Source organism: Leiobunum rupestre, chromosome 5 (genome assembly GCF_980474605.1).
Source record: "Leiobunum rupestre chromosome 5, qqLeiRupe1.1.hap1, whole genome shotgun sequence".
NCBI classification, from domain to species: Eukaryota; Metazoa; Arthropoda; class Arachnida; order Opiliones; family Sclerosomatidae; genus Leiobunum; species Leiobunum rupestre.
This window is the reverse complement of record NC_143388.1, coordinates 71,045,555-71,070,484: the sequence shown is the minus strand read 5'-3', so window position 1 is coordinate 71,070,484 and position 24,930 is coordinate 71,045,555. Positions and strand designations below refer to the sequence as shown.

General features: G+C 37.5%; 1 protein-coding gene across 2 annotated transcripts; it reads right to left on the bottom strand.

Annotated features, from left to right (window-relative positions):
* Positions 1-1,706: 1,706 nt before the first annotated feature.
* On the bottom strand, positions 1,707-23,626 carry LOC149945795 (clotting factor G beta subunit-like). 2 transcript variants are annotated; one of them, XM_090174763.1, is made up of 7 exons: positions 23,555-23,626; positions 8,090-8,509; positions 7,799-7,911; positions 7,085-7,200; positions 2,336-2,586; positions 2,052-2,215; positions 1,707-1,934 (listed from the first exon to the last, which is right to left on the bottom strand). In XM_090174763.1, the coding sequence occupies exons 1-7, from the start codon at positions 23,574-23,576 to the stop codon at positions 1,752-1,754; spliced, it is 1,269 nt and encodes a 422-aa protein (XP_090030889.1). In that variant the 5' UTR covers positions 23,577-23,626; the 3' UTR covers positions 1,707-1,751. The 2 variants fall into 2 exon arrangements, with proteins under 2 accessions (XP_090030889.1, XP_090030888.1); XM_090174762.1 differs by lacking the exon at positions 23,555-23,626 and adding an exon at positions 13,021-13,197.
* Positions 23,627-24,930: the final 1,304 nt, after the last annotated feature.

Sequence of the window (24,930 nt, the reverse complement as noted above, 5' to 3'; positions counted from 1 at the left end):
TTTTGTATTTTCTCGCCTAATCGACAGGCGTCGCTTAAACGTGGTACCACAGGAATACGGAACAAATACCGGCTGTCTGCTAGTTATCGCGCCCGTATTTACCCCCCGTAGAATCTTGGGTCTATTTCTTTATTATGTCTATGGTTATATCTCATCGTTTAAAGACTTGTCCAATCCAAAAGAGCTCGAATGGGATGTTTTAAAATTTAACAATTTCCGGATGAGCATGAAGTATTTATTACGATGGAAGCTCATCTTCTGCTATCATCTTTAGAGCTCGAATTAAGAGATCTTTTAAGCCTTCGGTTGGGGGTCCATTTCAATGCTTGGAACAGGGCTGTTGTTGGTAGGTTTTCTCTCGACAAAATGTAATGAACAAATCTATACGGTGTACAACATGTAATTATAGAATGCTTAAAACTTAACCTGTTATTTTTTCGGGGCTAGATTACGGCTGTAAAAACTATAGAATGAGTAATGGCGCCATCTCTCGCGTGGTAAAAACCATTTTAAAATTAGTCTACGTTAGAAGTTTCAACGCCGATAGGGATAAGGGTTCTGTAGCTGTGGGCGATTATCGTCTCGTTTTGGAAGTTAGAGATCGCGAGTTCGAATCCCGCTGACTGTTTAAAAAAAATCCACCAGGCTCTAGCGCTATTTCTTATGCTGTCGCCGCGGTATGTCAACGACTAACTGCTACTACTACTAAATTTCGGTCAGAACAATAGTCCCACTTCAAATATATTTAGATGTGGCTCTAAAAATTCAATAAAGCTTCGTAGCCTTAAAGCAAAAAATAATTTATTAGCCCAGGCATTATACTTAAAATACTAACAAAGTTCGGTTGTTTTTATCGTGAGTACAATGAACTTCGCTCAATTACTTTGGCCGGTATTTCACAATACCAAAAAAAAAATTTTCGTTGATCATTTTCATATTTCAAGTTCATTTATAACTCACGAGTCAATCGGTGCGCCGAAATTTCTTTTTAAAGGGAATGTTTTTTAATACGGTAGGACTCGCGACGAACAAAAATAGCAATTACTTGTTTCTACGTAGAGTCAATAGGTGTTTCTATAAAATACGGGAAGTCCCTTGTAAAGGTTTTTCTACGTCAATAACTAAAGCTATTGAAGATAGAGAGCTCGAGTCGATAGAGATTTTTAAATTTGAAGTCCACGTACGAACCGCACGTGCCAATAAAGTACTAAAAAGCTTAAGTTCGTGACGTAGTTAAAAACATTTTATACTTTTATTTTATTTTATTGAGACGACTATTGCCCATTTATCATTTTAATAATAATCAGTTAAATCATTTAAATAAACGACGTATTCAATTTGAAATCCGGAACCTGACATAATTTATGAAATTTCGTTAAATTTATTACGCATGTTTTCGATTGAACCAAAAAAAAACAGTGAAGGTTTCTTCAAATCCGTGATGCAATCTTATGTGCGTCTTTACCTACATTATTTAATTAACCATTTCAAACATGTATCTGTTAAAACTTTTGCACTTTTTCGAACATCTGTTGAACGTTTTTTATCATTTCGACCAAATCTGTCAGTCAAAACGACGCGTATACGGTGCATAAGAATTTGCTGCACATTTAGTACTTAGTAACATTTATCACTCGGCCAATTAACAATAAACAATTTTTATTAATGATAGCATAAGTAACTTATCAAAAATTAAGTATGACACGTTCTGGTAAAAAAAAATAGTTTATTTCATTAAACATTATGCTTTGTCATTCCAACCTAGCTGATCCATCCATATTATTCGTTTTTGTCGCAATCCAATCCACGTAAGAAGATATTTTGGTGTACACCCCAGGAAATCCAACTTGCGCGCAACCGTGACCAAACGATACAACACCAAGAATAACCCAACTACCATCCGAATAATACACCAAGGGACCCCCTGAATCACCCTGGAACGAGATATTATAACACCCAGACTGATTATCAAATGATATAATTAATTAAATTTGTCGATTTTTTGTACATAAAAGAAGAGAAACTGAGCGATTTAAAAGGGCGACTAATACCTGACAAGCGTCTTTTTCTCCGTTCCTGTCACCTGCGCAGAGCATGTTTCCAGAAATCCCATTTGGAAACGATCTCGAAGAAATCTTCTTGTAAGATTCGTTGCATTCTGTGTTGGTAAATATTTTAAGCCTGGCTTCTTTCAAGACTTGGCTGTCTTTACCACCTTAAAAGTATTTTATATTTCAATCAACACCCGAAAGCATCAAATATCTTCAAGTCTCTGTTTCTGTTCACCGTGTACGGTGTTTTTTTTAAATTTAATTGAATAGGTAAAGTCATTTACCAAATGCAGTGTCTCCCCATCCGGTAACGACGGCGTTGTTTCCAGCGGGTGGAGAAAGATTTTTAGGCGGTAAACAGACAGGACCAACTGAAGACACGAAGAGGACTTGCTTGCTGGTTTTCAGGATGGCGATGTCGTAATAATGCTTACTACTCTGATATTTCTCGTGTATTATTATGGAAGAAAGTGTGTACGCCGTTCCGTTGTTTCGGTTATGAGCCCCGACGCGAACGATGTAGTCCTCGACGTTACTGAAAAGCACAAATTTGAAAATAGTCTTTCAGTGTGTTTAACGTGAAAGGAAACACATATGGTTCCGTTGACACACCACAAATGTCAACAAAGCAAAACATGATATTCTACAACAATTTTGTGTTAATACAACATGTGCAAAACTATTTTCCAGATATTTCCAAGGGTTTCCATAGTTTTTTTTTCTTGATATATCCCGGAGGGGAAAAAACTAGTGTCTTAAGACAAGAGAAGGGTTCTAACTTACATTGAAATTTAAGTGTTATTTTAATATAATAATTAGAAAATAACGGGTCTAGGTAAGTTGGGTGAAAACCAATTCGGTGTAGGAAAGTTTGGTGTAAGGAATTCTCTGTAAGTTCGGTATATAGAAAAATTCTGTGTATAGAACAATTTGGTGTAAAGAAAAAATCTAACTTATTTGAAATCTCATCGATAAGATTCTTTATTTTTTTTTAAAAGACGCCTCTCAAATATTTAAAAATATTGTTTAGAGCAAATGTCTCAGTAATATTTTTTACTAATTCGGAAAAAATCATAATTTGGCATTAACATCTGGGTACACGTCTCTGATTGCTTTAGCCCCAGCGATTTCGAAGGCGAGCATGCATCCTTTCTTAGCTAACTGAGCTTCAATATCTGCAACATTTGGATCGTGCGTGTGTGTTCATTTATTTCATGAACTACCCTCATATCAGAGGTATGCAGCCTCTTATTGCACTAGCCTTTCTGAGATATTATATGATATACAGAGTATTTCAGAGACGTCTGGCACAAATTTAAAGGCGTGTTCTTTGGGTACCAAGGAGTGAAAAAGTTCCTAAGAAACGTTCTCCTAAATTGAACCGTATCCGAGTAATTGACCGTCCAAAAATGGCCTCCAAAACGTCAAAAAACGCGCAAATGTGTAGTTTCTATTATTCCTTGGACCAAATGTTTCCTTTTACTAAGCATTTTGTTTCTTATCTTTTTCGATAAAAAACCAACCTAGTATTAAAAGTGTGTTATTAAAATGTAACAACGAGGCTACGTGTAGAAATACCATTTTAATAATAATAAGGTGTTTCTAAGTGACTACGCCTATTAAAAAAGGTAATTATTGTATTTTGTTTTTTTATTCTTCTAATACCATAAGTAAGTAGAAATTTAACCACTTTTGAGGCGTTTTGGAACGTATCTAGCTCATCTCCGAGTTTTTTTCCCCGAATGCTAGTGCACTGAATCTAGTAGGCTTGTGTATTTAATTATATAGTCAACCACAAAAAAAGGTTTTTTAGTCCTCAGGTTTAGTCTACAACACATGTTCTAATAGTTTTTTTGGACGGGTAAGAGGCTCCAATTTGCAATAAATTGAGGGGGACTCAATAAATAAATGAACATTTCGCATCTTAAACCTGCTATGCTATGGTGTCCTTCACGAAGGCAGAATATTCCAATATGCATCTTATGTATGGACTTGCTCAGTGAAATGTGGTGGAAGCAGTGGCGCCGGAAGCCAATTTTTAGGGGGGGGGGGTACGAACAAGCAAACGCGCTCAACTTTTTAACACGGGGGGGGGGGGGGGAACAAAAGACAGTTATGTAGATGGGCGATCTGTAGTAATTGGGACTTGGCAGTGCTACGTCAGTTTTTTTTTCTATAGTTTTTATAGTGGGGAGAAAAATATGACCACAATGGCGGCCATGGCCTAAGCTGCGGAGTGCCAAGTCTCTATTGGTAGTTTTACTGTACTGCCAATAACGATTATTACTACTGCTTTGAATCTAGTTTAAACATACCTTTCCGTGAATTTCTTCGTCTGCCCTGGTTAAAAAATATGCCTTATTTATACTAAATTCGAATACCGATTGCACCGAAGTTTCAAAAGAATGTATTAAGTTGTTAACTTGTTACAAAGGTTAACCTTTAAGCAAATTTGAGTGAAAATTCCGCTAGTGTCAGATAATTTTTAATCACTTTTATGAGCAACATAATAGTATTTAAACTATGTAGGTTATTAATCACCCAAGGCGCTAAATTAATAAAGAACAACTTACATTAACGGTTTCCAGATTTCTATAACTGGAAAATGGTAAACACAGTAAACCCATTTAATATCTTTTGCACTAGTCTACTTATTTAATTTGAATAAAAAACCGATTTAACCGAATCGTGGCACGAAATTGACCAAAATAGGCGCCACGCCAACACCGTCCTGAGACACCGTTGCAAAGCAGAGTTGCCAATGTTGGAAAGTTGAAATTTCCAACGGTGAAAATGCTTGAAGCATTTTCGCCGTTGGGATAATTGTGAATCAGTTTTTCTGTCCGTCCATGTAAAACCATTTCAGTAATTCAGAATTAACTCAGCTAAGCGTAATATCACGGTCATCAGCTAGTTTACTGACTCTTAGCCCTAAAGTATGTTTTATTACACATTTGTACCTCCTCCCTCTTCAAAAAAATATTTCGCGATAACACTCTTTTTCGCGGTCTTTTCGACCCCTCTTTTTGGCCGCCCACTAGTCGCCCATTACCTGGAACCACCAAAGGGGGTCTAGGCTCTGATCTTTGGTCCCAGGATATGGAGAATGGGGGTTAAAGGGGTAAGCTCCACATGAACGCGCCCAGCAAAATTCCCAAAAACAGAGTGTATAATCTGTATAATATAACTATTTTTTCTTTCTTCGAAGTTCGTATTATAAAGCTCGTTCAATGATTACATTTACGCCAAGAAGTAATAGTACATCGAGCTGCCTAGACTCCAAAAGTTTCGCTTATTTGGTTTCTCCATAACCAAAGTTTTATATAATCATTATGCATTTAGAAAATGATATTTTTCAGAGTGCAATTTGGGGGGGGTACAAATACATACATTGTACCCCCTAGTGAAATCTGGGGGGTACAATGTACCCCTGTAACCCCCTATTCCGCCGCCACTGGGTGGAAGCGCGGTACTTGTATCAGGGGCACTTTCCTCAAAGACAGTTTCCAAATCAACAAACGACCACGGTGATTGACAGACGCTTAAGAGAAACTTTAAAAATACAACCCACGGGACCTGATACTGCAGGAAACGTTCCAGCAGACGTGGAGGAACAAATACTTACTATCTTCGAGGATGATCCTATATACGACAAGTTCGAGGACACCCAGTACACCCATTCCATTTACAAAAGGTTCAATGTTTAAATGAGACTGATTATCCAAGACGAGTCGAATTTTGTCAGTGGTTTCAGTAGCAGACTAACGACGTTAATTTCTTAAGTACGCTTCGGGTTTCTGACGAGGCTAATTTACATAATCGTCATGATTGGCAGCAATAAAATCTGCACGCGACTGCCGTTAGGTCACATCAAGTGCAATTTAATCTCCACGTCTGGTGTGGAATTGTTGGCGACCATTTAATTGGACCTAAATTTCTACCACGTAGACTAACTGGTGAGACGTACTTTTACCAGAGCTACTTGAAGACGTACCGCTAGCAGTAAGACAACGAATGTGGTTTATGCACGACGAAGCATTCCCTCATTTTAGCCTTCGAGTTAGAAGTTTCCTCGGGCAAACTGTTGCATGGTCAGCCATGTCTCCCGATTTGAACCCATGTGATTTCTATCTTTGAGGCCATATTAAGGACTTGGTATATAAGACTGAAGTTCGAGACGTTGAAACACGCCAGAAATCTTTCGTCGTGTTCGAGAATCTTTCCGAAGACGCGTCCAAGCTTGCTTACACGGGCCATTTCGAACAACTTTTGTAAATACATTGATCAATGTAATGTTGTTAGTTAACAGTACGTGTAGCCTCTGAGTAACCATAAAACAAAGAAATGAATTACTGTGATTCTTGGTAATTTCGATTACCTTGTCATTATTTTCAATCGTAACGATATAGCATACGTCTAGATGCGAACGCTTAATAAGCTTTAACAAGTAGAAATTTTTATTCACTTATCTCATAAGACGTTTTTACAACTTGTTACTAAAAGAACACAAATTTCTACCCATACCCAACTTTTAGAGAATTTTCCTATACACCGAACTTTCCTTACAGAGGATTCCTTACACCGAACTTTTCTACACCGAACTTTCCTACACCGAAATTGTTTAAATCAAAATTTCCTACATCGAATTTGTTTACACCAAACTCTCGCACACCGAATTTGCTTACACCAAACTTTCCTACACCGAATTTGTTTACAACAAAATTTCCTACACCGAATTTGTTTACACCAAACTTTCCTACACCGAATTGGTTTACACCGATCTTACCAACTCCCGAAAAAAACCACCTCACATATATCCCCGAATTATACCTAATATATAAATATACTTAATATATCCCGGAATTTGTTATCCATAATTTAATTTCCGGGAATCTCCCTGAGTATTTGGTTAACAATCTAATTCCCTGACATTACCAGGTGTACCATATATTCCACGTTTGTACCATGAGGAAACCATTTCAAATTACAAAAAAAATAGCTCGCCGTGTTTGTGTGACACGGACCCCACTTACTTGGAGCGGCCTCCTCCAGCGAAGCAATGGGCAGCTGTCAGTAAATATCGCTCACTAATGAGGGACGCGCCACAATGGTAACGCCAATTGCTTTTAGTTTTCCTGGAAATAGCTGTCTAAAAACCAAACATACATATAAGAATAACATTAAATAATTTCCTCAGGGTGGCCACAGCTGTGAATTTTGAATCCTGCCCCTGGTGCAAAAACAAATCTGATAAAATTAAGGTCATTTGTTTTTTCAGGGTTTTACCAAAATATTCGTTAGCTGTGTATTAGTGGTTTCCAAACTGTGTCCCGCTGGAATCCAAAGGTAATTTCGTAGGATTATTTTGACAAAAATATAACGTGTCAATAACCTATCGCTCCCGCATCAACCTATCGTTGGACTTCAGCGGAGTTTCGATCAGATAGAGGTACGTTCAGTAAAGAAAATGGTTGGGGAAACTGTTTACTTTATTTTGGATTGATGAGGTTGTGTCGTCACACGATGTTGAAAGGTTTCTTTTTCACTTTGCTATTTTATTAAACAAAGCAGCGATTTCCACTAACAACGCGTGTGACGTCACGCTATCCAAAAACATCGTGCATGAGGATATGATGACATAGATAACTGAATATACCCTTTGATTCAGCGACGAAATACGTTTGGGAACCACAGCTCTATATATTTTACAAAGGCGTGGAAATATTATACTCTCAGATCTCACTTACCATCCATGGCCATGAATTTGCGAGAGATATCTTTCCACCAACTACGGTTTTCTGGAAAGAGAAACGACGGCGTCTTCTCAGAGCAGTGGTACTTATGTGTGTTGATCCACAACCTAATCAATTATTAGAATAAAAATCGAATTTCTATTACAATTTATGGCTGTTGCCATGCGATTTCAGAAACTTTCAGACAAAATCTGACTGGATAAAGTAATTGCATAATTTACCACTTTATAAGGACGAATTTCAACTAAGTGTTTTACGGGGATATATCAAATGTTTTTTTATTACCTAAAACAATTAACTTCTGAAATTTCGGTTTCGGTGTCGTCGATTTAGGAATCTTCGTTGTTCTAGATTTAGGTTTCTTCGTTGTCCTTGAGTTGGGCCTTTTCGATGTAGCTGCTCTAGGCCTCTTTTGCTTAGCAGATCTAGGCCTTTTTGTTGTCCCTGGTTTAGCCCTCTTTGTTGTCCTTGAATTAGGCCTTTTTGACGTGACTGCTCTAGGCCTCCTGTGAGTGGCTGATCTGGACTTTTGTGGTGTATATTCGGGACAGCAGACTGTTTGAACGTGACCGTCATATCGGCAACTTGGTAGCTTTGATCGCGTTACAAAGGCCTGACTAGATCTACATGATGCCAGTGGAACACATTTACCATGATTTGTATCACATGATTTACTTTTTACATCAAGAGTTGATAAACTTAGTCCTATAGAACCAAATAAAAATACAGTGTAATTAAATTTAATTTTAAGTCAACCATTGTATAATAAATATATTGGCCCCTAAAGAAGAACTACCCAAACGCTTGGAGTATATGATGAGATAATTCTTAATCCACAAATATTCATATTATTTTATAACTTCACTCGGCTGCCCTTTGCAAAACTACTAAAAGCCATAGTTAATTTACGCATAGGAATAACTTTACATCTCTAGCTGAGGCAGATTGGCCATATATACGAGAACAAATACCACGTAATTTCGCTTTTGGGAGCCCGTTGCTTTGCTAAGGGTGCTTTCGAAAACATATCAGAATCTATGTGAGCAGCGGTTGAGTTAGTGCAATCGAAATTTGAACGAGTTCTCTAATGTTCCACCACCAAAATCTTGACCACCACTCCCTCAAGGATCCAGTTGGCGAAACTTAGGGCCGTCGGGGTACAAATTAAATGCCACCTGACTAAAACGTCAAATCTGATCCCTAGTAAGCGTTTCAGTTTCCTTCGATAAGATTTGGGAATTTTACTTATTACTTGATATGTGCAAAATATATATCGCTTAACTAACATGGTAAAACGTAAAATTGTAACATTCTTAACATTCGTAGTTCGTCATTTGAAGTTTTTTTGGGTTTTGGACAAACTGGTAGAATCTAAAGTAGTGTCTGATGAAACTTCGTTTAATCGTAGTTCATTACCACGGTCACTTGGCTATAATATTTCTTCTTGGACAGAATACTTGCTTTGACGTTTATTGGAATCCATTTAAAAATATGTCAGAAATGAAACTAATCCCAATTTTATACCAAAAATGTACCGGACACGCAACGTTATGGTTCATAGATCAATCAGGAAGAACCTATATTTCTGCCGTACATAGAGATAGAAAAGAAATAGAGGCGCTATTGTATCTGGCGAAGTTGACCGCGAGTGCCGACCCCCTTTTCGCCAATGTAGGAAGCCATAAGATGGGCAGATTACGTGGCGCCATCGACGCGCGGTGAAATGAAATACATTATGCCTTTTGGAAAATCAACTGTCATTTGATGTAAACAAAGGAAGGATAGATGGCGTTGAAAATTCTGGCCATCTCCGCTTTCATACATGCGGGGGGGGGGGATGAAATTTCCCGGTCAAAAACAGGAGTGCCTTAACGCGGTAATCTTCCCTCTATTGCTTTTCTATCTCTATGGTGCCGTAATCAAAAAGAGTTTTAAGAGATCTTTATTAAGGGCCAATGGAATACATTTTTTTTAATATTTTAAAGAAAAATACGTAATAGTTTTATTTTGAAAAACTCACGAAAAAGGCCTTGGTTAAAAACTAAAATAAGCGTTTCGGATACTCGAGTTTTTATAAGACTTTTCAAGTTTCTAGTCGAGTACTCGGCTTTCTATTTAACATGCCCATGTAGATGGCGTAGCACAGCACTGTCAATTAGTAGCCCAGCCAGCGGTAGGCACATAGGCACGTGCCTACGTTGTAAAATTTTGTGCCTACTTTGTGGGCCTCCAAATTTTGAAATGTGCCTATGGGCTTCCAATATTTCAATCAACTACTTGCAAATTAATGTATTCGAAGGTTTTGTATTTAAAAGACGAGAAATCTTTAAAATCTTTTCGAAAATACAATATTTTGATCAAAATGATCCATCGCAGACCCACACCTTCCTTCAAAAAATGGTCTGCCTGTTCAGCCTTGGGTCATTTCTTTTCTAGTTGGAGATAAAAATCGAGGATTTAATTCTTCTTGGTATGGTAAATACTGTACCAAGGGCTCGAATAATCCGTAACACTGGTTAAGGTTTACTGTTGCTCTAATATATTGCCAGTTCCAGAACTGCTTAGATTGATTCAAGCCGTTCTCAATTTTCGAAGCAACTCAGTTATTCGATGTTAATGTTTTGTAGAGTCCCAGAAAGGTCTGGGATATGATAACATTCTTAAAATACCACAAAGCCGCAACACTAGGTAGTGGAGCGATAAAAAAATTCTTATGGAAAAAGGTTTGATTCCATATAGTTTTCTTAACGAAAACGATGTCCTAGCTCATTGTCAATCATACAACCGATTCCATCTCGATTCGTTAAAGAGACAGATACGAATAGCCAAAAATTTAATCGAACGTCCTTGAATGCTTTAATAATTTAATGGCAATTGAGAGAAGAAGGCTATCACTAACTCGTAAAAAACTGAAATTGTTTTACGCATTCCAGTGGCAAATATTATAGCCGTCTACGGGAAACAATGGGGGAGGCAGGGCCGGACTTAGAGATCCTGGGCCCATAGGCAGATAAGGTGTCTGGGCCCCCATTTCACGCACTGCATTTACTCTTATCCCTGGAACTAGGCTGTGCCTGAATTTCCCTGATTCAGCGTAGAAGTTTGAGCTCTACGGTTAGATTAATCTTTTTGTTGAGATACACACACATCGGTGTCGACCCTAGACCTTAGACACCAGCACACACACAATAACTGATTAATAAGGGTGAGATATGTGTAACGGCCACGCCAATGGGGGGATACGTGGGGACAGGGGTGGGGACACCCGTGTCGGAAGTATCCCGACCACCCTTTGGGGGATTGGTGGTCGTCCTCACACGGCTTTCCACAAACTCTGCCTCCCTGACGCTTGGGATTACAGGAGTGAGCCACTACTCCCGGCACGGTTAGATTAATAAATAAAAGCTCTTAACAATCGTCGACTAAATATGCGATAATTATGCAACATTGCGATTTAAGGCTGCTTTCGTAAACTGCCAGGCAGAAATTTTGGTAATTTTAAACCTAGGAATTTCTCCAATATAAATTATGATTGATACAGTCATTACGGTCACTGGAGGGGCCCCTTCCAAGGATGGGCCCCTATAGGCCACGGCCTAAGTTGGCCTAGGCGGAAATACGGCACTGGCTAGGAGAGCTATGCGGAAAGTGTCTGAAGATACTGGTAAAAAAGCATAAATTGTATTATAGACCATGAAGAATTCGCATCGTTTGGTCTTAATAGAGGAGTATTGAGTACTAATTACAGACGGTATTATCACCTAAGGAGACATGGACAACCTCCTAGAATATTATCAAATACGTATGGTACTATTAAAATAATTTCGTATAGTTTGACAAACAAACAAGACCAGATTCTAAGTCATTTTGAACAATTAGGCCCCTTAATTCCTCTGCTTCGAAGCCGAGGCTTAGCCACGGCGCTTCACAATTTTTACAGTTACAGTGCCTTTTTATATCGTCAACATCCAAATTTATTTCTAAACGGGTATGATTTTACTATGATTTTACTATGAGCTAAAATATACCCAATAGTAAACTGAAATAATCTTTAACAAAACGGCTGTGGAGGCGTTCTGCGTGACAGATACTATATTTACCGCTGAGCAGAACAGCCGTCGAAGCTCTCGAGAGCGTAACAGATGTAACTTGGCCTAGAGGCCCAGAGACGGTGCAAAGTTTCGTGGGATAATGTGTTATATATAAAAGAGAAAAGGCCGCAGAACGATAAAGCACCATAGTCGAAATCGATTTTGTAGGTCAAAAACCTATGAAACCTACGATATATCCCAATATTCGTCTACTTTGGTCTAAAATCTAAAAAATGCTATAAGAAACACATGAAAAATCCGTTTAAATTTTAAACACTCTATAATATAATAAAAAACTCATTAGTTTTGTCTACATATAATAATTGTATCTTCGTGTACCCTACGGAATATCAAAATGTATTAATATGACCAAATTGCGCCCTCTACTGGTGTTAACACTCATAGTAAAATCTTACCTCTAAACGATTATTTTGTTCAACTTGCCTATTATTTAATTCGGCCTGGGGCTGGGAGTATTCTGGTTCGAACTATGACTCGAGCGCCGTTTGTTTCCAACAAGTATCATGCACGTCGTTGGCTGTTTACATTTGAAGGTTCGTCTGCTCGGAGAGCAGACTGCGATATAAAAAAACTTTACCCGACACTACTAGCGGACGTCAAGCGACCCCCACTCTTCCATCATCTACGTCTCACGTAAATCAATTTCAACTAAAAATTATTCCTCTCTCACGAGTCTTTCTCTTAGCCAATGAGATAGCGTCGACATAACGTCCGTCCGTCAGCACGCATGAGGCTACGAGCGCAAAAAATGGCGCTATCCTAGTTCTCAATTTCCGATTCGAAAATAATTTATTTTAAAATTAGGAATGATTTATAATTTTTTTCGAATATAGGCCTATTAGTATATTGCTATTTGAACGGCCTTTTCAAGAAGCCTAACATTAAAATAGGGTGTAATTTTCCTTTAAAATAGTCCTCCCGACTGTTGGCTGGGTTGGACATCTCGACTGTTTATTTGCTCTTAATTGACACCCTCCCAACTCATTCTTCCCGAACAACTTCGTAGATGTCGAGTCGACTACTCCGTGTTACATGGATGATAGCGAATTTAAAGTCGGTGTGATTCCGAGAGATCACTGAAACTATGAAAAACAATTAACTTACCACTGCTAATTTCCTCGGAGACGCATAATTGTAGAAACATATATAATACAATGTAAAATACCACGACCTTCATTTCTTCTTGTATAATTAAGTAAAAAGGAATTGATAATTATTTTCTGTAATATGGACAAGCGCTATTTTAAATGTTTGTTAAGAGAGCCACCGAACTCCGGCATCCGAGCGATTGGTAGGAAACGAATGAAGTCTGAGAAAGCGATAAAGAGGGAGAAACTTTCTAGAAATTGTGCAATAGCGGAGGAAAAAAAAATATTCTTCAAGTTCACGGTTTTCCCGGCGACGATAAAACAGGTTTACATTAATTCTGAGGGCATTTATAACTGAAGACTTCCTTGGAAGCTCAACTTTATTGATAACAAATTTTTAAAGCAAATAATTATATTTTATTTATTTTTGTTTTGAAAGGCGGTCGTGCCGGGCCCTTTGATTGCCGCGCCGTTTTAACCTTTTTCTTTTTAGATCCACAGTGAAATATATTTCGAGTTGAACTATTGTTTTACGCGAAGTGTAGTAGTATTAGTAGTAGCATATGTAACATAATTACTCATAAGTATGCCACTAGCTCTATTTCTTCACTAACGGTTTGTGTCACAGATATTGCGTTATCCGTACCCTACGTAATATTTGACATCATCGAATCTCAAATTCCGATAATGCCGTCGTATAATTAGGTCTACGTCGGATCAAAGATAATTTAAACTCGTACCCTAGATTCGAATACTGAGAGCTTTCCCATTGACGGTTTTGTTACGAAGTGTTTACCTTTTCCGGCACGTGACCTCAGAAAATCGGGCTCCATCGGTTGCGGTAAGGCGCAAACCATGGAGCGAATTTTTGAGTTCCGGCGGGAAGTGGGTAAACACTATCGGCAACGCGCGAGAGAGTGATTTCGAATCTAGGGTACGAGTTTAAATTATCTTTGGTCTGATAAACCGACGGTCATTATTTTAGTAAACAAACCGGTTTGAACAAGCAAGGCTTAGGAGCTAAAATGAACTACAATATAGTGTCAAGTTCTGTTAATGTAATTAAGTTCTCGGAGACTCACGTTCTAAAATAAATTTGCATTGTCAAATAAAAGAAGCAGGTTTATTCAGGTTGAGCTTTTCTGGCGCATCTACAAGGTTGGAGTCTTTGCAAATTCTTTTGAGCCTAGGCTTAAGCCGCGTAACTCTTCTAGGCTTGATATGGGTTTAAATAACGCTGGTGGAATATCCCACTTCGACGACTTGTTCCATTTTCGGAAAGCGATCACTTATTGGTCATTTTCCCCAACCTTACTCGTAATTTAACTTCATCCGCACAAACTGAGTGAGTTTATAAATTTCAATAAAGCTACATTGGGCTGACTAAAATTCCGATACAAAAATTCCTTCTCAATTTAGAGGTTTTCCATTGGCTTAAATAAATATGTTACTAGTTAATAGTGTGACTCCCAAAATTACTAGGATGAATAAAAAGGTTAAAATCTAACGTAGTCCACTTTTTTACTGGTTCGTGGTGAAACAAACCGTTAGTGAAAATTTTTGAATGGAATAAAGGTACAGTGGCATACTTATGAGTAAATATGGTAGTAGTAGTAATAAAAATAATAATAATAATAATAATTAAGTTTTGTCCTACTTCGCGTTAGTGCCTGTATAAAATTGCGAAAATTGTTAATACTTTGGGACCATTTATTGAGTGGCGGTTTTAATTACAAATAGGCCCAAAAACAATGAAGTCGCGACGAACCCAGAGACACTTTTATCTTTCACCGTGTTGGTCGACAAGTGTCAGAAGGCCAAGGAATTTATAGCACACGTTCAATGTCCAATTTGTGTTAAACCAATTAAAATGGCTACTACACCAAGAAAATATGGACTCAAAAGCTGGGTAATATCGAATTTTCCAAGGCATTTACAGACACGTTTGAAGCTTTCAAAATTGGACAATGAGGTTGAAATAAAATTCAAGTCGAAATCAACATCTCAACTATCTATCAAGGCTCTTTTTGCAGCAAAAAAATCGTTGGATATGAATAGCAAGACGGTGGAGTTAACCAAGAATCCAACAACTGTGACCGAACCAACCCTTTCCTCGGAGATAGCGTCATATGACGTTAATGACATTACTGATTCCGAAAAAGGAAGCTCTAATAAAGAATTGAATAACAAAACTTCGTTGGAAGAGATCGAAGGCGCGGAATAGGAACCGACCGCGTCGGCGCGTCTTCAATGCTACAAAGGCTAAGGAGATTCCGTTCACAAAATGGAAAAATTATCGTTATAACAGACTTGAACGACAAAAGCGGACATTATATCGTTCTTCTATGAGCCAACCTTCAATAAAGGCACTTTTCCCAGTTCTGAATAAAGTTCAAATATTATTCAAAGATAATGTAGAGTTAAGGAAGCGTTTACTTTCGTGCATTACAAATTCAAGTTCTAGTAATACGGGAGAAGAATCTACTGACAACTTTCTGTCTTCTCTTATGAAAACGGCCAAAGAAAATACAAAGATAAACTTGGAAAACGGTATAACTTTACACTTAAATTGTTTCTACTTACATATTTTTGATTTGTGGACGTTTACTGTATGAAACGCTGTAGTTAAACTTGCCCTTACCTTCAACTACTACCGTGTTACGTTATTTAAAAGACAATGGTCCTGATATAAGAGAAGGAAATTTCCGATTTAACGAACTCCGAGACTACTTAATCCGGAAGAACTTCCCGATGAAAGTGTGGCTTAGTGAGGATGCTACTCGTATCACCGGAAAAATTCAATTTGATTCCAAATCAAACCAACTTGTGGGGTTAGTTTTACCCATCAATCCAACGAATGGTTGTCCAACCACATTAGCATATACTGCCAGTTCCGCTAAAGTCATTGAATAACACATCATAACAACACTCCAGCATACGTCATAATGGCACAACCACTTGGTGACAAGACTCCCTCATTTTGTTTATGCATAAATGGCACCGACAACAAATTTAAGGCGCAACACGTGTTAGCGAGATGGAAATATCTCACAGAAGAAGCTTCAAAAGTAGGAATTGAAATTTTGGGCATTTCTTCTGACGCGACAGTAGGCTTCTGAAGTCTATGCGATTTGTGTCCAAACTTTCTCAAAATGACATACATAGACCGTGGTTTCAGTGTTCTCGTCGGCACGAAATTCAGAACGAAATTATTAAAACTTTCCAACATATTAGTAGTTGGGGAAAAAATTATAAACCTAAGTCATTTGAAGATTGTAATGGAAAGGTTTCCTAAAGACATACATGGGTTAACAAATTCCGACCTCGACGGAAAAGATAAAATGAATTTTAAATTAGTAGAAAAAATTTGTGAGGAAAAATAATTAATGTCTTAAAAGAATTACCAGAATCTGAAGGAACAAGACAATACCATGTCTTCATTCAAAAAGCTTTAAGTGCATTTCTAGACAAGGATTTGTCTCCGAGTCAAAGATTGTACAATATATGGTACGTTGTTTTCTTTTTGCGAATATGGCGTCATTGGATTTCGCAACATTCCGAGTACAATCTCCAACACAATTTCGTTACATATAACACCTACGCGTGTGTAGAGCTTAACGCTCATGCCTTCGTTATCATTATTGAACGATTAAGAGACAACAATAACGAAGTCTACTTCTTGCCGTGGCTTTTTAGTAGCCAGACTTGTGAACAAAATTTCGTACTACGAGGTCTTTAACAAGTACATATTCAACGGTCGTTAATTTTAGCTTATTGGATATTTTAAGTCGCAATTACAAAGCGAAAAAGTCACTCAGTGTGGCCAAGATTCGTCCCAATTTCAATTCCGCAGACAACAACGAAGCTGTATTGAGAACATTGTTGCACGTCTCCCAGTGGCGTAGCTGAGAACCCAGAGGCCCGCCCCCGCAAAAATCTCTATGAGGCCCCCCTTTTTAATTTTTTTTTATGGTTAGCGCCCCCCCCCCGAAGCTCGAGGCCCCCCGCACCGCGGGCCCTGCAGACCATCAGCTACGACACTGACGTCTCCCCAGTACTGGAGAAATTAATTCTCTAATAGAAGAAGCCCTGAAAACGGCCAAAAATTATACAAAAGCCTTAGGAATTGATGTAACATCAGATATATTATCGGTACTGCATTGCAAATTACCGGTCGTTTCTATTGACAGTATGTCGCCAGAAACTATATCGAAAGATAGTGAGAGTGAAGATGAAATTATTTTCGATGAAGACCCTCCGACCGTCGCTCCGACCTCTCAAGAAATAGAAGATAGCAATCTAGAAGACGGACTCAACGAAGATTTAATGGTTCTCTCTTCAGCTGGAAGAACTAACCTTAAAGATTACTCTTTAGATGGAAATCTACGCCAAGACATACGATTTGTTCAGATAAAAACCAAATCTGGTCGTAAACCTTTATTACGAAAATCTTCCCTATGTTGGCTGCTGACAAATACAGACAACCACCTTAGCAGCGATCGTAGTAAAAGAGTTCAACAGGAACAACCGAGCACACTACATAATCAAAGAACCAAGAAAATATTCGTGAGGAAAAGCGAAATTCAACGAGAAGACTGTGTTAATATTGGAGACTGGGCACTTTTCAAAAAAGCTCCAGAAAAACCTAGCGGAAATCGTCGAGGTCGAGTTCAAAGTTCCCTTATTGGTTTGATACTTGGATTTTCATATCTGACTCGAAAAGGTAAAAACCGCGAATTTTCTAAGTCATCGGTCAAAATCGAACCCCCTAAAAAAGGTGGCGTATTGTGTAATTGGTAAACATGGAATAATAACGGCTTATTGATTTCCACTGATATTTCTTTACACGGGTTTTACGATCTAACACACTACGTTGGAACAATATCTCCACCAGATGGTTTGTTTTTGAAAAATTCTACTTTAAAAGCGTTATCAAAATGTAAATAAAACTACAGTCTTTTAACAAGCCTTCTATGCGAAAATAATTCAGAGCGATTATTGAATAAATGTTTTTATTTCCATGTTAAGCGTTTATTTAAATTACTAACCAATTTCTATAGAACAGGCCCGTAGCTAGCGATGGTGCCTGAGGGGGCCGAAAGATATTTGTGCCGCCTCAAAAAATCTGAGAATGCCCAACCATGCCCCGTCAAAAAGTATCTTAGCCCCTTAAAAATATCATTGCGCCTCTAAAAATATCAAAGTAAACAAAATCAATAAAATATATCCTACTAGCTGAACGTCAGTGGCGTAGAGAAAAAGGGGTTTCCTTGTCGAAACCCCCTTGGGCATACCTTCGACTCTACTAAATTTTCAACCCTTCACGACCCATCTCTTAACATTCACTTACTTCGACCACCCTTCCCTTGACGAATTTCTCGCTATGCCACTGCTGAACGTGCCCCCTTAGCTGCAAATTTCTGGCTACGGGCCTGGCAGAAAAAGTAAGCTTACAAACAGTTGTCACAAAATCAACAAATATTCCGTAAATTTCATGCTATAAGTAAAAAAAAGTAATCCAATGTTTAAAATATAATCCTAAAAATTAACGTAGAATAAATAAAAAATCACCATAATCCCCCAAAAAATTCAACTAATCATAAAAATAATCTAAAAAAAATTTGCAATACCAATTTAAAAAATAATCTCGAAAAATTTTATTAATCCATGAAATTTAACAAAAAAAATCGGAATCCCTAAAAAATGAGCATAATCCACTGAAAGTTTCTATATATTCAACCATAAATTTCTATAATCAAAGAAAAAATCCATAATCCCCAGTTTAGAAAAAAATCTTACGAAATATCTAATAATCTTTGTTTAATTTGTAATCCCAAAAATCAATCGAAAATAATCATAATCTATAATCAGGTGACTACCCCCTCGATAATAACGGTGGGTCCCCAGTCATTTTTAAGTTATAAAGTCCCCAGAGAACTATATGTGGCCTGAGGCCCCAAACGACAAATGTAAGTTAAATGAGATCCCCATTAAGTTTTAGTCAAATATTAAAGTTAAATGTAAGGTAATGTAGATTTTGGGGCCTAGGCTTAACACTGAAGAATTCAAAAGAAGGAGAGGCGTTATTGTCAGTTTGAGAGCCCCCACGCAAAAACCTTGAAAAGTATAATAAAACTTCAAAAAATAGCCCTAGCATAAACAATGCTTACGAGAGAGAAACTTCGCTTAATAACAAGTCAAGGACACCTCATGTGATCACGGACCCCAGCAACAACTTCACCGGAAACGACCTAGTCACGTAGACCCGAAAATGCATGGTCAAAGGCGTAAGCCACCCCCATCCGTCCCAAATATCCAATGCCCAAGAAGAGCACCATCATTAAGTAATGACGGACAAGACAGAGGGCATAAAAGGACCCCGCACCCTCGAAACAAAAAATAAAACCAGAAGAGAAACCCCAAGAGACTCACAGGTGGAAGCTCTGCTCCGCCATGGCCTGACCCTTCACTTAAAAAACTTTAAACTTTAACCCAAACTTAGAAACTTTAGCGAAGTCTTAATGAAATTAAAGGATCTCCTCGAATTTAAACGTCAATCCCTGATGACATCCAGCGAGTTCCCTAACGTATCCAGCTACGAAGGTCAATGAGTCCAGAAAGAAAGGTAATCCAAATCCAAAGAGAGCGAGAGAAGTAAACCCGATCCAGAGTCCGAGAATTCCGTTCAGGTCCGAAAGAGTTAGCCCGCCTAAAACTGCTGGGAGCCTACTTGCGTAATCCGCAAATCCCGTAAACCGTAGAGGCTACAGCAGAGCCATCAAATTCCAGAGAAAGAGTCCCCCGTCTTCCATAGCAACTTCGGGTCAAGCGACACATCGTGAATCAGGAGAGAAAGAGAGCTCTGGGAGCCGCTGCGATCTGCTGTCTGGTTTCATCCCTGGCCGTTCGGGAAACGTGCAACCCTTCCCGCGTGCGTTTGGACGAAGTGTTGTGTCTGTTTGTGCACCCATCGGACTGTCAGAACGAGATCCCAGCGCAAAAAAGAAGAAATATCTCCTCTCGAAGACGCCAGACAAAATGACAATTGATAAGTAGTAAATTTTCTTACGTTTCCCCCTAAAAATTCACTGGGTCAAATAGCGAGTCAAGTAAAGTCCCCCACCTTCAAACTGCCAAAATCACCCGAAATCTAGAGTTGCCCTCCTAATACCAAACCAAATAAAACAATCAAGTCCCCTAACCCTACGTAAAGTTCCATTTTGCCCGTGAGTTCCTGAGATATCAGTCATTAAGGCCAAGAACCGAAAAAAAGAGTTAAGTTCCCTTAAAGATTTTGCCGGGTCCCCTCGTTTTACTTTATAATTTTGGTTTATGTCCCCATTACATTTTTGACAAAGTGTATTTTTGTTAAAAGGGTTAATAAAGATAATTTTTATTGAGATCCTACTGTTTTTCCGTTTCAGACTCCACAACCTCCTCTTTCCCCTTCCCTTTTAATAATAGACATGCTGATGGCATCAAGAAAGCGTTCAGGTACCCAAGAATATGGGAATGTAGCATAATAGCTTGGTGTATTCCTCACATACTTCATTGTGTCATTTTGTTCACTTCTAAATCCCCAAATGTAAACAAAATGAGGATACTTTTCACGTTTTGGGATTTAATAGTAGGGTAAGAAGATAAACCCTCTGACATTATTTTATTCGGTATAGGCGAAAAGTTGAAGCTGGGAGGGAGGAAAAAAAGTAAAAAAAGGCTGCCTATCACCATTTTACCAGATAAATTTTGGAAAAGGAGATGATATTATCGGTTTAATTTTCCACACCTTTTCAGGAGTAAAAAGTGTAGACCCAATACTCTGTCCTTGACGAACACAGTAATTCCATCCACCACAACAACAAACGAATGACCACAGCGCCACCTTCCCACCAAACAAAAACCTACATATTTGTTCTACCCCCATTTTGAAAGTGTTCTGTGGGTATTAAAAATGGTTGAACCATACTTATAAAATTAAAGAAGGGAAGCAACTATAAAATGTAAAATTAGTTTATTACAAATTTAGCAGAAAACGTGTACTTCTTTTGATCCAGAACCAGTGTTGGCAATTTTTTATTTAAAAAAAATCAAATTAATCGATTTTTTTTTATTTAAATCAGATTATTATTGATTTTTTTGATTTTAATTAAAATTTCAAAGTTTTATATAATTTAGTATCATAATTTTACCTAAAACAAATATGTTTTTAATTTTTAAAGACTGTAACCGGCTTCTATCCTTATTTACATATTATTAAAAACGGATAATCGAAGCCAACGGTTACAATTTATTTTGGTCGGGGATCGTTTACAGTATTTGACCTATCGCAATCACACCTATGAAGAGATTGAACCAGAAGCAAGGAGTTGTGAACAAAGAAGTTTTAATTAAATGAACTTACAATATAATCAAGCCCCTTGGCTTGTAGCCTTCCATATCGCACAATAATAATTAATAAAAGTTTTTCCGAGGCTGGCTGGTCTCGTTAAAAAATTAAAGGAATAAATCACACACTCTCTCTCTCTCTGCTGACTACTGTCCGCTGAACACGTGGTCCGGGGGTTTTAAAACAAAAATTTAAACTGCGTTGCGTGACGTCATATTCACTATAAGTTTTTTAGCGACGGAACGGTCGCCATCTGGCGGATGGCGCCAGTACCGTTGCAAGACTAATATATATAATGAATTTTTTAAAATTAAGCTAATAATCATATAGAAGTTTTTATTTTTTAAAACCTATTTTGGTACTTTACAAAAAAATTCGGCGGAATCTCCACCCACAGGTAGAATCCAAAGCAACATAAGGGGGAAGTACGAGAAAGATTATATTTCAACCTAAATTATAGCAATTGGTGAGGTTTTTTCTTTTTCAAAAATACTTTATGAAAATTGATTTAAATCAGCCAACCCTGTCCAGAACAAGTAGAAAAGTATCCAACTATTGATGGCAATCATCTGTGCGAAAGAGGGCCATAAAACGTTAAGCTCAGACAAACTTGCGACAAAGTATGGGAGGTCGTGGTTTAGAATCTCTTCCTTCCGATATTATTAGTACCTAGAGGTGTGCAAATACCATTTTTTGGGGATCGAATCGAATATCAAATATTTTTTTCAAAGCACGGCAAATACCAAATCAAATATTTATAACGTCAAATAATTTGGTCGAATATTTTTAGGGCAAAAATTTAGACCAGTTAACTGATCAAATACCAAATAGTATTTCGAATATCAAATTATTCGACGTATTTGGTTTTCAAATAGCCAAATAGTTTGCATATTTGTCAAAAAAAGTAATTGAAATCACTGTTTGTTTTACTTGAAAATAGTAAAATATTAAACCAAATACAGTATAGCCTAGAACAAAGTTCCCTGGGCGAACTTGGTAAATTAGTGGTATAATGATGGGCCCGTTCTAAAAGATGGTCTTTAAATTTTTAATTTTACTATTTACTTACCCTTCTCTAAGGCTCTTAATAAAAAAAACTGAAGGGGGTCCATTGTCTCAGGCTGCAGGCGAGCCCAGAATTTTATATTACGCCACTGTGGTAAACTCTAACTTACCATTCAAATTAATTCTAATTGTTGTACAAAATGTCTTTATTTTCAACCTTCCTTCTGACAATTTTTTCGATTTGATCAAAATGAGTTAATCGTAACCTACAAAAATATACTGCATATCAACTTATCAATTATCATACATATTTTAATTTGGTACCATGGAAAAATAATAATAATAGTAATTAACTAGGCTAATACCCTAGGTACCACTCCAGGACCAAGTCTTCTAGCGACTTTTAACCTTTGGTAACTACTAACTACAATTAAAATCAAAGGACATGCTACATACTTCATAGTTTGCAAACACTTAATTAAAATTTCAAGTTTTTAAATATATGTAAAACACGAGGGAGCAGATCTTTTGTTACAAATTAAAAAATTGCATTTATTTAATTTTAAATCAATAATTATTAATTTAGTTAACTCAAAAATTCTAAACAGAAAATCCATAAAGTTACTTACTTCAACTTTCCTCCCAGTTTTTAGTTTTGTTTTGGACTTGGTTTACGTTTAAGACTCAATTTTAGTTTTACTTTGCTATTCTAGAAAATTCCATAACAAAAGAGAATACGCGAGTAATCTAGCCAATAGGCGCTAGAATACAAAGCTTCTGCCTTTCGCTAAGAAGTTTTAATACAAACGGTATGGATAACGGATGTGCAAGCTACTCTTTATATGGTTCTTGGCGCTGCGGCCTAAAGAGAGGTGCCAGAAATAAGGACTAGTTCGGAAATTTCACTACGCTCTTCTGGGATGGCCTTGAACTTCAACATATTAGAAAAAGACCCGCGGTTATTCGACCAGTTTGCAAACTATTTGAAAATACCAAATACTTTTTCCCTATCTTTCCAAATATTCGACTATTTGATCAAAAAATTCGATTATTCGCGAACTTTTCCAAGCGCTATTTGATTCGACGAATCGAATATTCAATTTGGTATTCGATCGAATTATTTGGTCTGACCAAATATTTTGCACACCCCTATTAGTACCTGAATTCATTCTTGATGACATCTTTGATTTGGAAACTAATAATCGGGCTGTCAATTCTCATTTGATGACTGTTTTTAAATAGAAGAAATTTGAGTAGTTCCATCACTCACAACAGGGGGAGGCATAGGGGTAACATAAAAATCCAGACTTGCAGTGTGCTTCAAAACCAGTTTTTTTGTGACCCCTATGCCTTCCCCTGTTGTGAGTAAGGGATCCCTTTAAATTAAGATTTTTCAAACTCAAGTGTCGGAGTTAGAAAGGCTAAGCTGAAATACGATAAAATACGCGAAAAAGTAGATACGTCCATAATTAAAAGGGATAATATAGCTAAATCCTAAACAAATTTGAAGAAAATTAAAAACTTACTAATAACTCGTACCGATAGGTCTTCGAGCAACGGGAAACTCGGATCAAATAGATCTTCGAGTAATAAACTAAAGTAAAAATAAATAAAATAGCCAGAAATTCCAACGGTAGACCGGTTTCGTTCTATTTGGAACTCATCAGTACCGTGCGGGAAATCTGGCTGGCGACTATCAAATCGAAAAGAAAAACTAAGCCTAAACATTAAAAATTTCAAAACGCGTTGCGTATAGCAACGGAAAGCCGAAAAGGGGGGAGTGTGGTGGAGAATAGTATATACGATAAGTTAAGTTAGAAGAAACCACCTATGGACTGTGAGAAGGATGATAAAATACGCGAAAAAGTAGATACGTCCATAATTAAAAGGGATAATATAGCTAAATCCTAAACAAATTTGAAGAAAATTAAAAACTTACTAATAACTCGTACCGATAGGTCTTCGAGCAACGGGAAACTCGGATCAAATAGATCTTCGAGTAATAAACTAAAGTAAAAATAAATAAAATAGCCAGAAATTCCAACGGTAGACCGGTTTCGTTCTATTTGGAACTCATCAGTACCGTGCGGGAAATCTGGCTGGCGACTATCAAATCGAAAAGAAAAACTAAGCCTAAACATTAAAAATTTCAAAACGCGTTGCGTATAGCAACGGAAAGCCGAAAAGGGGGGAGTGTGGTGGAGAATAGTATATACGATAAGTTAAGTTAGAAGAAACCACCTATGGACTGTGAGAAGGATGATAAAATACGCGAAAAAGTAGATACGTCCATAATTAAAAGGGATAATATAGCTAAATCCTAAACAAATTTGAAGAAAATTAAAAACTTACTAATAACTCGTACCGATAGGTCTTCGAGCAACGGGAAACTCGGATCAAATAGATCTTCGAGTAATAAACTAAAGTAAAAATAAATAAAATAGCCAGAAATTCCAACGGTAGACCGGTTTCGTTCTATTTGGAACTCATCAGTACCGTGCGGGAAATCTGGCTGGCGACTATCAAATCGAAAAG